General features: G+C 39.4%; 1 protein-coding gene across 1 annotated transcript; it reads right to left on the bottom strand.

Moving 5' to 3' along the window:
• Nucleotides 1-2,873: 2,873 nt before the first annotated feature.
• Nucleotides 2,874-10,539, bottom strand: ufm1 (ubiquitin-fold modifier 1). The gene is made up of 6 exons (XM_076102362.1): nt 10,382-10,539; nt 10,222-10,278; nt 8,283-8,340; nt 6,534-6,573; nt 5,109-5,141; nt 2,874-3,995 (listed from the first exon to the last, which is right to left on the bottom strand). Coding segments are annotated over exons 1-6 (264 nt in total). The 5' UTR covers nt 10,384-10,539; the 3' UTR covers nt 2,874-3,921.
• Between the last annotated feature and the right edge of the window lie 2,738 nt (nt 10,540-13,277).

Below are 13,277 nucleotides of genomic sequence, written 5' to 3'. Positions count from 1 at the left end.
TGGCTTTATGTATGGTAATGCAAGTCTGGTTGTCCATCACTTTGGTCCAGACTGAAATATCTCAACCACTATTGGATGATTTGGGCTTTCATGGTCCCCAGACGATGAATCTGACTTTTCTTGCACAACTATGAGGTTGACATTTTTGTTTTTAGTGAAACTATTGGATGGATTTCCATGAAATTTGAAACACACTTTGGTGACCCTCTGACTTGTCATCTAACACCCCCATCAGGTCAACATTTGTTGTTTATTACCAAATATCAGCATCACTTTTGTCTTTCCCATCGCTCCGGCTGTACTTTGTGTTTAGCGCAAATTAGAAAATGTTAGGATGCTGACACGTTAAACTAATAATGGTGAAGAAGGTAAACATTACACCTGCTGAACATCAGCATGTTAGCATGCTAATGTTAGCATTTAGCTCATAGCACTGCTGACCCTGCCTGACAGAGCTACTAGCGTGGCTGTAGACTGTCTATATTCTTGCATGTTGAGGCCTGGTAGCAGTATACTACCAGGAATATACCTCAGTGGATTACTAAGAGCCTTACATTTCAAAATAAACAGAAAAGGGGAAACGCTGTACATCCATCTACAGCATCTAAAATGCTGTAGAGAAGAAAGAAACATAAAACCAAGAGATGTCCTAAAATGCTGCTTTAAAGCCACATCATCTATCTCACTTTAGCTGGAAGGATATCAGAGGCTCAGATCTTTGATAAGGAAGAATCTTCCTCTTGGCGAAGATATATGGAGTGTTTACCCCTCATTGGTGAATTAGAGAAAATTGCAGCATATCTAAACATGCTGGATGCCTAAATATCCAAACTCAACCAAGATTAATTAGTAGACGTTCTGCAGAGGAAGAGATAGAACATGAATCAGAGAGGTCCAACTGTGTGTGTGTGTGCTCCTCTGTGGGGTTTCCCTCCTGCTGCGATACTAATTTCGAGACAGAAGGGGGCAGAATTAGGTCATTCATATAATTAAATAATCTTGATGCCGAGCCTCAAATGGCTTTTTCCCTGAGGTTAGATTCCACCTGGCTGTGTGCATGTGGTGATTGAGGTTCCAGCTCATTTGGGACACTGTTTGCACACACACCTGCATATGCACATGCGCTTCATGCATTTGAGTGACAGATGATGTGTGAGAATGAATTGAAAATGAGCTGGATGGGCTGTCAGATACGGGCTGTTTCCATTCCCTGGTTTCCTATTTCTTCGTCTGGCTCACTGACCTGTGGCCGCTGGTTTTATCTACTCTGTGTCTGTGGAGGACCACCAGATCTCATTTTAGATGTTGGCTGCTTTTAATGGGAGGCCAAGGAGCATGCTCAACGTGTCATTTATAAAGCAGTGGGAGTCAATGGGAAAACCCATTTCATAGCAAGTGGGTCTTGATTCCTCCATCTCTTCTTCTCACACACCCAGCTTCATGCACTGCCACAGCGATCAGTCAATACGACTGTCATCCCTGTGCCAGCATCCTGTTTCCTGTTTCTCTGCATGTCAGCCATGTTTAAAACTGAGAATATAAAAACAATTCTGGAGACTTCAAACCATTCTCTGACTCATCATGAGCGGAGTATGGACCAACTTTGATCGCAAGACAAATCAATCAATGTGACAAGTTTGCTCATTGTGATTTTTTTCAAATTTAATAAAACCGCAACTCAAGCAAATTTTTCAACAGGTGATTTGCACTGCAAAATGTATAGCTTAATAACTGTAGTATGTCGTTCTAAAGTTGTCTGAATAAGCATAGGTGCAGGAAGAAGAGGGGGACATATTTGTTTTATCATAATGTTCCCTGGGAGCCACGATGGACTTGCAGATGCCTGGAATGGTTCTGCTGCTGATGCGGTGGCGGATCAAAAGAAATTATTCTCTTGTGTGAGTCCCAGTCAGGACTTCATCTGGGCAACACCGTGAGCCAGCTCTGCGAGCCGTTCATCCTGAACTCGGCTCAACCTGAAATGGGGTTATGAAGCATCTTTCTACCTCGTTGCTTGTAAAGATTAAAAATTCAGCACCCATTATGTTTAAGCCTGACATTTTTATTTCATGCCTAAAAGAGCGCAGAATCAGAGCAGATTTTTTTCCCCCTTTTAATTAATCAATGTTATCTTTTATTCGTGTGCCTAGCGAGCACATAACAAATGTCAAATATTGATGCTAGCCTGAAAGCAACCATCCTTGACGAAAAAAAAGAAAAGATTTTTAAGTTTTAATTTAACCAGGAACACATAATGCTTATACATATTTGTAATATTTTGCAATCAACTGCAACAATTACAATGTTTTAAGGCCAACACTGCAATACAGTGGATTACATCTGCTGCATCCAGGGCACTGTGTGGTCTTTTCCCATTTCAGGAGTAAATCTCTGGTGAATGTACCCTGCAGGGACTTTGATTAAAATAAATGAGAAAATCCATTTGTGATGGCACTCCAACCCCCCCGCCCCATCTGAGTCTGCATCTTAATTGATGGTGAGACACAACGGTGTGCTTTCTCTTGTGCATTACAGCATGCACGCTCCATTATTCTCTCTAGCCCTTTTTTTCTTTACCAAGTATGCGTTTTTGTTTTTCCGAGGTGGAGAAAGGGAACCAAATCAGAAACAAATGACTCAGACCTTCTCCGATAAAGCTGATTAATGCGAAGAGGATAATAAGCCACGTTCCTCATTAATCAGTCAGAGAAACAATGACGCACATTTCAGAACAAACTACTGGTCTACCCATTAGTCATGATTTTGTTTAGGATGATAATCATTTTGAGACCTAATATGAAGGTAGTTTTTCTATTTACTGATTTTTCAAATTGGAAGCACATCCTGCTATAAGAAAAGACACAGGACCAACATTTGCAATTAAACAGTGAATTTATTTCCAGATGAAAACCTATGTTTGTGGTGGTGTGGGATGAACAGCTATTGATAGCCATTGTGACACATTCTGGGGCCTCCACATTTAAATCAATGCTTTTTGGATGCCTGCCTTGTTTTCTCACCACCTGCTCCTCAGCTCCTAATTAAGCTAGCAGTGCATATTAAATAGTTCTACTATTCTCTCCATTACTCAATGTAGTCTTTTTAGATGTATTGTGCGATGAGGCCTAATACATGGCTTGAAATACAGAGACAAGGCATTTTGGAGAGTACAAACTGATGCTAAAGTGTAACCTGACAGAGGGCAGCAAAGATCCACATGTCTGCACCGTTTGACAGATGAGCATGTCCTCCTTACATTAGCGAAAAATGTTCCTTGAGTTATGGAAGGAGCTGCTCCACGATACAAGTACAGACCCATGATGCAAGTTTTATTCATCTTGTGATAGCCTGACAAAAATTATCATATATCAAAATATATTAACAGACAATTTACCAACAGCCACTTCATATAACGACAATGGTCCTTAAAAGCATGTTGTACATATATTTGAACCTCCCATATTACCATATTCACAATGCTGATGAAGACAAAAGTAAACATTGCAATATAGGCATGTGTTGTTCTTGTTGTTAGTTGTACTGATTTATTGTCATTTACAAAGATACAAAAGCGAGAACTGTTGAATCGGTTTGTTAATCTTAGCTAAATTATTTCCATGATCCATCTGCTGCGTTTGTGTATATTAATGACTCGGTACCTCTGGAAACTCAAGATGTCACACCAATCTCCTGATGCAACTACGCTTACCGACAAAAAATAAACTGAGAATGAAGAAGCAAGGGAGCATGCGAGGTTGTGTGCATTTCATCATCAAGTTTAAATATACACATTATTTTGTGAGTCACTGTCAGTTGTGGGCCAGAAGATGAATATGACACACGCTGAGGTGTTTCCTGGGTCTCAAGTGTTCTATGATTCTGCCGGGTGAGTCATTACGTCGCCAACGTGGAAAAGCAGCATCAGTCTCCTCGTCCTCCCACTCTGTCTCTGGGAATGATGCGAAGCTCTGAGCCATGTTTAAGAAACACGTTTCCTGCAACACAGGACAAAGCACCCCGTAAAAATCACAGTTGTTAATCTGTGTTCTTTAAAAAGGGCTTTTACTGTCGGGTAGTTACACAAACATTTGGATTAAATGTAACGGTTTCACGACATGCTCAGAGGTGTCTAAACTGAAGGATTAAATTATTTCCTTGCGTCGTATTTTCGGCACATTTGTCCCTCAACAGGGACAAATGTGGATCAGGGAAACACAGAGGAGGCTGACACGGAGGAAAAGTGATTCACCAGGGCCTGGCAATAATGTGGGAATCTTAAGCCAAGTGAATTCTGACTAAACAGCTGGGTGCATCTGGTTCGCCTCCGGGAAGAGGTCATTTTTAAATTGAATTTAACATTAAATACTGCCTCTCGACGCACTGGATCTACATTCATGTTTTAGTAAACACAATGAGGCCGGCTCCAACACAGACATGTCAGGATAATTAGGGCTATTTCAGTGACTCAAGCTTATTTAGCACCAATATAAATGTGGCTGGATGTTTAGGCGTGCTCAATGGTGATGTAACCTTGCATTATGGTGCAATCTTACATCACCCTTGGGTTTGGGACAGATTGGGTGAAGTTACTCTACAAATAAATATTTTAAAAACTTCAAAAACTTCTAAAAACATCAACAAGGCGTTTTTTTGCCAGAATATTTCTTCTGTATTTATCATAGATATCTCTCCTTTTCAATCTGAATCATTGACCACTGCTAGACATCTCTGACCGGTCGTTTACATAAGAACAGTTAAATTACACCCTTCAAATCTGATTTAAATAACCCAGATGATATTAGCTGGGACTGCTTACTTTAAGTAAGGTTTTTCATATTAAGCCTTACTTTTCTCTGCCTTCTCTGTGCAACCACCCACAAATGAATCTGTCAGACTATTAACACAATGCCTCCAGCATTACCAAAGTGCATTATGAACCATGTTTCATTCAAGTTCCACTTTGAAGAAAGCACATTGACAAGCACAAGTGACAAAGAGCTTAAAAAAAGCCCCACGGTCGTTTATGTATCCATGTACCTTAATATGTTAGAATGAAATGAAAAGCCCGACAGCGGCTTTTGTCGAGGTATATAAAAAAACAAACTCACCTGCTGTCTGGGCAGGGTTGATTCCTATTCCATCTACAAGGCAGCCATGAAAGAAAAAACAACCCAATGTAAACCCAAAATATTGTCAAGCAAATGACATCAGCACATAAATTAAATTTACAATATCCTCAGTTTATCCATAATGATATCAAAATAAATAAATCAGAGTGTGCCTCAGCAGCAGGCAATTCCATCTGGGTGATAACAGAGCAGCCATTAATTCTGCACTGATAAAAACGAAAATTCATATTTGACATGGCAGACGTATCTCAGACATTTGAACACAAATCTCATTAAATCTTATTTGGCAACAGTCGTTATTCCCACAGCACCCTAAACACGTCATCTTTCTACGAGAAAGTACATCGGGCAGACTGTCTCACACTGTCCGTACAGAGCAGAGGTAAACAAAAACATAAATCAGATTTCATGCAGCGCCGCATGGTTTAATTGGGAAACAATGAATGAGCCAACAATTTGCCTTCTAACCGCCACAAAGACCATTTACTGTTATTCGTTCTGGTGATTAGTAGAACTGTGGTCACAAGTGTGAATCCAGCGAATTCTTTCTGTATTTATTACTGGCTCGGGTTGATTTGGACACGCTTCTGTTGGATAGTTGTAACACAATAAAACCTTTTCCCTCCAAGTTCAAACTGCTTGAATTGAGTTGTGTTTTCAGCCTCACTACATCATGTTGTAAGTGAAGCTAACTCGTCTTCTCATGTGTCAATCATAGGTCAGTGTGTGTTAGTGTGGGTCTCGGAGCTGAGATCCTGCAGTTCCTGCTGGTAGATGAACACAGATGAACACAGGTCATAGATCGCTTAATGCCTCTTAAACAGAAGGAATAGCAGAGACAGAGCTCTGCTTGTACTCTCGTGGATTGATGGCCAACATTGCTGCGCGCTCTGGGAGTTTAAAGTGAATAAAACACTCAAAGTACATCGATACATTTGCCGTAAATTCCACACGGTGCTGGTGTAATGTCACGGATGATACCGCCTATCCTCTCTGTGAGACTGCATTTTATTTGGATTTGGCAGGTAACATGTGTTTCAGACTGTTGTTTCTGTGAATGCTAAGAAAGTTATTTTCAGTTTTAATACTGTTCAAACATGCAAAAGGGAAGCCCATTATAAAATACCTTTTATTAATATTTAATAACAAGTCGCTGCTAAGAAGAACCGACTGACGGAGTTTTAATCAATTTTAAAATCAATATTTAGTGTAAAATTATAGATCTTGAGTAAGTAGGCATGTCAGCGGGGTAATGAACCCCGACATCACACTGCTGTTAAAAGATTTATTTTGTATAAAATCCTCAGCTTGTAATTGAAGTTTTGAAACTCAGCTGGTAAACATGTCCCTTTTGCGGAAGAGACAAAAAAAAAAAAGACAGAAAGACTGTTCCCCTAAACTCACCATTTGTTATGATCGCACTGGTTGCTGATGGCACTTTGAACTGTAAAAGAGAAAATCCCCATTAGTGAAATCCACAACATTGACATTTAAGAGACTTCAGCAGCACTAAAGTATTTTTATTGAATAAACAGAGACATGTTGCAACCCAATTCTGCTTGGCCTGAAGACTCGGTGTGAATAAATCATCAAGAAGAAAAAGCTTCTTTTTTTTTCACCGAGTCAGCGCACTGAGATTCACCGACTTCGTTGGGTGACAACTTCAGAATTGGAGCCGTTAAGATGTCTTCAGAAACAAACTTGGTGTAACAAGCAGAAAGAAAACGCTGTGTATAGTGCGTTTGGTTTTCAGTCTTTTGCCAACTGTTATGCTTAACAGACACACAAATTCAGGCCTGCACATACAGCATACAGCACACACACACACACACACACACACACACACAGTTAGGAGAGCGCCTCGGGGGAAAGATAGCCACGCTTGAATTTCTGGAAGAAAATCAGTCAGCATGGTCACAATTCATGTCCTACTTCAGCGTTGGACAGAGGACGGTGTGGGCTGCTGAGATTTGCAGTGAGAATGAGAGAGCAGTCTGTCACCGGGGAGATAAGGTTAGAGAAATGCTGCTCACCAAACTACTGGCCAGGTAGCACATGCAGTACACATGAAACATGAAACACACTCAGGGATGCACTGTCATGTAGCATAAAACTGGAGGATAAAGTATGGTTTGAATCACCGACTGTTGGGTAATTATTAAATACGATAATTTACATTTCATGTCTCTGTAGAAACGCATGATCACTGAAGGCAAAGCTGAAAATACACCCTTGTTAATTACAGGTGTAATAGAAGCAAATGAACAGCTGATGTACACACAGTGTAGAAGCAGCACATGAGCAGCAGCTCCAGTGCTCCGTCAGTATGCCGTCAGCCACAGCACTGCTAAGCTGAGTGTGAAATTGAAGAAGCTTGCCTAAAAAGAGGCTGTGGGTCTCGGTTGTGTGTAAGGTGTGTGTGTGTGTGTGTGTGTGTGTGTGACACATGGGCAATTACATGGCCTGTACTTACAGCTGTACTGATGTACACATAAGCTAATCTGTTCTACCAGACAGTCGGGCGGCTGAAACGTACTAAGACTGTTAGTTTAGTAAATGTTATGCATAATTGCCGATACTGGATTTGCCGAATAAGTCAACTTTGTTTGCCATGTAGAAAATAAAGCCTGGTCGATAATAGCTTTTAAGGCCAATACTAATAACCCAAAAACACTAAAAGAAAAAAAAACAGAGAATCGTTTATCTGCCGATATTGGTTTCTCACATTATAATAGACATTAACAAACGTTCTTAATCCATATACTGGATGTGCATGTAAATAACATGAGTTTGTAGAATGTATTAACACATCCTCCTGTGTATGCATAGGAGGAGAACATACTTCTATATTTAGAGGTTGCTCACTAGTACATGTGATTTTTCCTTCCTTTTCCTTCTAAGATTTCACCTTTTAAGTTGATGCCAAGTCTTGTTGTGATTGTATTTTAGTGTTTTCTTATCGGCAAATAAACATTAGCATATATACCACATCTCCATATAAATCTATTGGACACTAAGGCTAAATGAAAGTTGTGCAGTGCAGTCCCACATGAAAACAATATCATAGACTACCGTTAGTTTTTATACTGGATCCAGTTCACGTATCACTCCCTGTTGATGACTAGACATATTCATAGAATAGCACAAACTTACCTCCTCAGCTGCAAACTTCAAAACTGCTGTGAATGGTGTGCTGTCGGGGACACTTAGTCTGTAAAAAAATAAACAACGCATTAAACAGGATTTTAAAAACACCCTAAAACCCAGCCTTTACTTTACCCAACATTGTTTTACTTTTTAATTTGTAAAACACGAGTACCACAGGATTAAATATCATCTCTTAAACGTTTGACCTGAGCTTCCATTGGCAGGTGCTTGGACTGCTTTAGTGCTGTGGAGCAAGCCACTTACACCATTTATGTTGACCTCCATGGAGAGGAGAACAAAAGCAACACTTCCTAACAGGGCTCAATTTAGTGTAACATTAACTTCTGTCAGAGTCATTTTTGTCAGAGGATACAAAACCATTTAAGGTATAAATAGTTACAATACAAAACAGAAATCAGACATATATTCTGAGATGTTGGGTAAAAAAGAAAACAAAAAACTTGCAAGCCTAGAGATGCAGTCGCCAACTAAGGAAGTACAGAAGTTGGGAAATTAGACCATGCATTATGTGGCATAGGGGACAAAGAGACGCTTCAGTCGGCATTTTGAGCCCAATTTCCATCTCTCGACAATATCAGGCAGATACGCTGTTTCCTGCAACAACGTGGCTCATTCAGCATCATACTTAACAAATTCAAGAGATCCAAAATATGAAAATTACAACACAATGCAAAAAAACAAGAACTTAAAAACCCATTGCTAACATTTAGCATCATATAATTTGCTAAATAAATCATCAGAAGAGTGTTGTTGTGCTTTAGAACAGAAAATGTGGAAAGAAAATCAGACCTTTCTAAAGTAGTATAGCAGCTATGACAGAGTTGTACACGTCATTTAATACTAATTCCTCCCAAATCTCTCTCTCTCTCACACTCACACACACACAGTGTAAGTCATCAATAGAACTCAACTGCAAAAAAAAAAATCTACATTTGGAATTCCCACAGTGATTATCCACCAAAAAACACGATGGAAAGTAAAAGATAAAATTATAGACAGATGAGTGCGAAGCATGTGTGACAGTTACTTCATACTGCACAACATGTGGCACTTCCCATTGGATGGAAGCTCCACATCCTAGGATCATATACACACTGTTCTCACTAGCAGGAAACTAAAGTAATTTACTTAATCTGGAGTGATGTGAAAAGAGAGTAATTGTATTTTAAAGCAACTGCAAAAGACACATCCGATCAAAAAAAATGTTGTTGACAAGTGCAGAGTTTGAGTTTAAAAAGACATTCATCAAATAAATCTACTGAATGTGAAAGTTTTTTTCTGTGTGCCACTTAAATCAGATTTTAAGACACTTGTAGAGCATGACGAAATTCTGTGACGTCACACATTGGAAGCATTACACACACGTGTGATGTGGAAACCTGAAGCCTCCAGTACACACATGCACTGAGAGTTGACTATACAGTGAGCTCAGAGACATTTTGTGTCCAGGGGTAAAATGTTTGAAATGAATAATATTTTTCCAAAGGATTTGTCAATGACTCCTGTCTGTCATCTCACAGGACTCACAGAATTAAGAGCTCAGTGACGCTGTGTTTTTATATTAATGAAGACCACTACAAGACCAGATGTTTAACGCTGCTTGTCCATTTCATTCAAAATAGAACTCAACAATGCTATAATGCCAGCCATAATAACTTCACTACATATAACATGTGTAAAACGGAAGTTAACGGAGCTGTTGGCTAGTATACATTTGTATTCAGTATCAGCATGTGAATCACAGTTGTACACTAACATATGTTGTCTCTATGACCACGTTCTCTGTAGCCAGAGTTAAAACACACCAGCAAAGGTTTCCACGACGGCACGAAATACCGATATCTGCTGCAGCGGTGAGATTAAATGTTAAATAAAAATCTAAAGACTGAAAGGCAACCGACTGTACCCTTAAAGCTGTACTCACACTTTGTATGGAAGCCGGGGGTCCGACGTCAGAGTGATTTTAAACGTTACTTTAGACCTAATGCAGAGGACAGAAACACGGTTATTAGCACTGTCATGTTGGCTAACGAACATGAAATGTATTCAGAGAAAATTACACACAAAAAAGCGCAGAAACTCACATCTTTTGTGCGAGGCGACTCCGTTTTCAATCTGTTTTTACACACCCGGAAGTCGGAAGGACCCTTACATACACGTCATCCATTTAGTTCTATTTTTGGACACATATCTGAGTATGTTTAGTCTTTTCAAAAGTATCGCAGTCTATTTCAATACGGCGACGTTCGTTCTAGATTCTGGAATGATTATAAGAAACATGTATGGTATTATTCGTCGTATTTACTGTCAGGCATTTATATGAAACTACTAACGTTTCACCGTAATTGACAACAGAAGGCGCACTGACATTTTCTTGGGCGCGTTAATGTTAATGCAGATTGGCACCTCTCTCAGGTAAACCTAATGTAACATTTAAAAAAAAAACATAACAACTTCAAGTGCGAAAGCGTCAAACAGCAGGGCTATAGAGACTTGCATTCTCTTAGATAGCCTTCCCTAATTATATCTAATTCAACACAGGCTGGAAAAATAGGGAGGGGACAATAAGGTGCATGTAGGCAGGGTTCACAATTATAGAATGATAAAAAGAGAAAATAAAATATATAAATATCTATTTATGTCATTGCATCAGTAACCATTCAAATGTTCCAAAAAGGTAATTTGAATAGTAAGTATTGCCCTCTCTCCCAGTTTATGCTTAGGGAGTTATAAGGGGAGTCGTATGGAGCTATTAAGTAAGATATTTAGATATTGAATGGACAAATTTATATCGTTTTCATAAGTTATTTATTAATCTTAGCCCTACTTATATTTTGATACATGACTTATATAACAATTTATATATTTCCTTGTATCTTTTTATTATTATATAATTGTGAACCCTGCCTACATGCAGCTCATTGTCCCTATGCTGGTTTCTGTACTGTTTGACTCTGATGAAGACGCGCTTGGTGTTAGTCCTCTAATAAAGAGTGTTAACTTAAATCAACACTGGTCAGTGTGCGCAACAAGGCAAATATGCATCCAGAACCAAGTATTTGAACCCGGTAAACGCAGGGAGTTTGCCAAATTATGCTATTATGCCTGGATTATGCCACAGTGGCAGCATTTCAGCATCCAAGCGGTATCACTTCTAGAGGCTCCACATTCATCAAAGTGTGAAAATCCTGAGTATCGCTCAGCCACGTCAAGCTGTTCACTGCTCTCATCAATCCAAACAAAAAGCATGAACCAGACTTGTTCAGTTATATTTTGGCTTGGAAGGATTTCACACCTTAATAGTGATGGATGGGCATGTGAAGTTCAGAAGAAAGTCTATCCTAGGAGTAGTGCAGACTGTACAGATATCTCTTAAGTCGGATTGTGCTGGTCTAATCAGAATGCAAGTTTGCACTTTAGTCTGATCCATTAGGCGATCTGTGTGACCTCCACTTTTCTACTCAGACCCATATTGAATGAGTATTTAATATTGGCCACAGAAGGTTCAAGAAAGCCACTGTGACTGAAGTCCCACACATAGATCATGATGACAACGAAGCCGGCTCCGTTCACTGAAGAAGACTTTGAAATACGCTTGAAACCTCCGAAAGCAAGTAAGTGGGGTCTTTTAGCTTTGATTATTATTATGAAATTTGGTAATCTACGAAAAATATGACAAATCGTGCATGCGTATTCAAATGTTCATTATGAGCTCTTGTTTCAGAGATAATACCGGAGTGAGCTACACTCTTGGTGCTGTGCCATCGAGAGAGAGAGAGAGAGAGACAGAGAGAGAGAGAGAGAGAGAGAGAGAGGATGATGCAGTGGAACGACAGCTGGCAAAGAGAATGGGAGCAGATATATTATGATGACTCAGAGTTATAGTGCAGACACTCAGGCGCACACCTCTGGGATTTCAGAGGTGGGTCTTCCCCAGTAAGAAGTACAAATGCAGAGGAAGACGGGGGGCTGAAAACAGAACAAAGGTAGACCGCTTTTGCAGAGCGTGTGAAAAAACGAATGTGAAATCTGAAGCATGTAAGCTAATGAGAAAATATATCTTGTAGAATCTTGTTTGCAAGTACATTATTTTTATAGATAACGTTTAGGTTTCGACACTAAATATATCAAATGCAGACAAGATCCCTTGAGCATTTTCTTTTATTTCACGTTTTACAGTTGCCGTTAAAATAGTGACTTAATTCAGCATATTCAGGACACAGTAGAATATATGAAGTAGTCAGATTGAAGTTTCCAGCCTGATCTTACTCTCCTTGTTCATAGAGAGAATTACATAATCAGGTTCCATACAGAAATTGATTTTCAGACTCTCTTAATCCATCATTGTGGTAAAAAAACATTTGCTTTGAAGCAGAAAGGCTATAGACAAAGATATGACAGTTGTCCATCATCCTCTTGAAGGAGCCCTGAGAGTGCGTTCAAAATGCAAAATGTAATGATTGCACTCAGTGCATTGAGCAGCTATTTCTAATAGCAAAAAGCAAAAGCAGGGTAGAGAGAGAAAAATGGCAATTACCTGCAGAAATATAACAGTAATCAATGCTAATACGCGAGCATGTGCACACACACACACACAAAAAGACAGATGTGCACTATGAAATAGGTGTAAAGTACATGCATAATACATGTGCTTGTATGCATGCAACATCCACTGATGGTGAACCATCTGTATTATTTCTCTCTGGATCAACAGGAATATTGACATAAGATTAGATACGATAATCCTTTATTAGTCCCACAGCGTCGAATAATAATCGAATACTCATCCTCAGGGAAAGGGTACAGACATCATGGTGACCCAGGAAAAAAAACAAAGCATCATTGGTAAGTAAGAAATTTAAAGCCACTGTTTGAGGTGTCTGACTTACAAACACATATCATTCTCTATTTATATGTAGGACATTCTGTTGCTGCAAATACTCTGCAACACCCCCTCAGTAATCCTTTAGAGTTTCAAGT

The sequence above is a fragment of the Anarhichas minor genome, unplaced genomic scaffold, assembly GCF_050575085.1.
Source record: "Anarhichas minor isolate MPS153535 unplaced genomic scaffold, ASM5057508v1 ptg000027l, whole genome shotgun sequence".
Lineage (NCBI taxonomy): Eukaryota > Metazoa > Chordata > Actinopteri > Perciformes > Anarhichadidae > Anarhichas > Anarhichas minor.
The sequence above is the reverse complement of the archived record's forward strand: the minus strand, read 5'-3'. Positions and strand labels throughout refer to the sequence as shown.

Coding starts and splice junctions, on each gene's coding strand:
- ufm1 (XM_076102362.1), bottom strand. Junction 8,341..10,221: donor CCCCGGCTTCCATACAAAGT/GTGAGTACAGCT, acceptor ATTTTTTTACAG/ACTAAGTGTCCCCGACAGCA. Junction 6,574..8,282: donor TGAAGTTTGCAGCTGAGGAG/GTAAGTTTGTGC, acceptor TCTCTTTTACAG/TTCAAAGTGCCATCAGCAAC.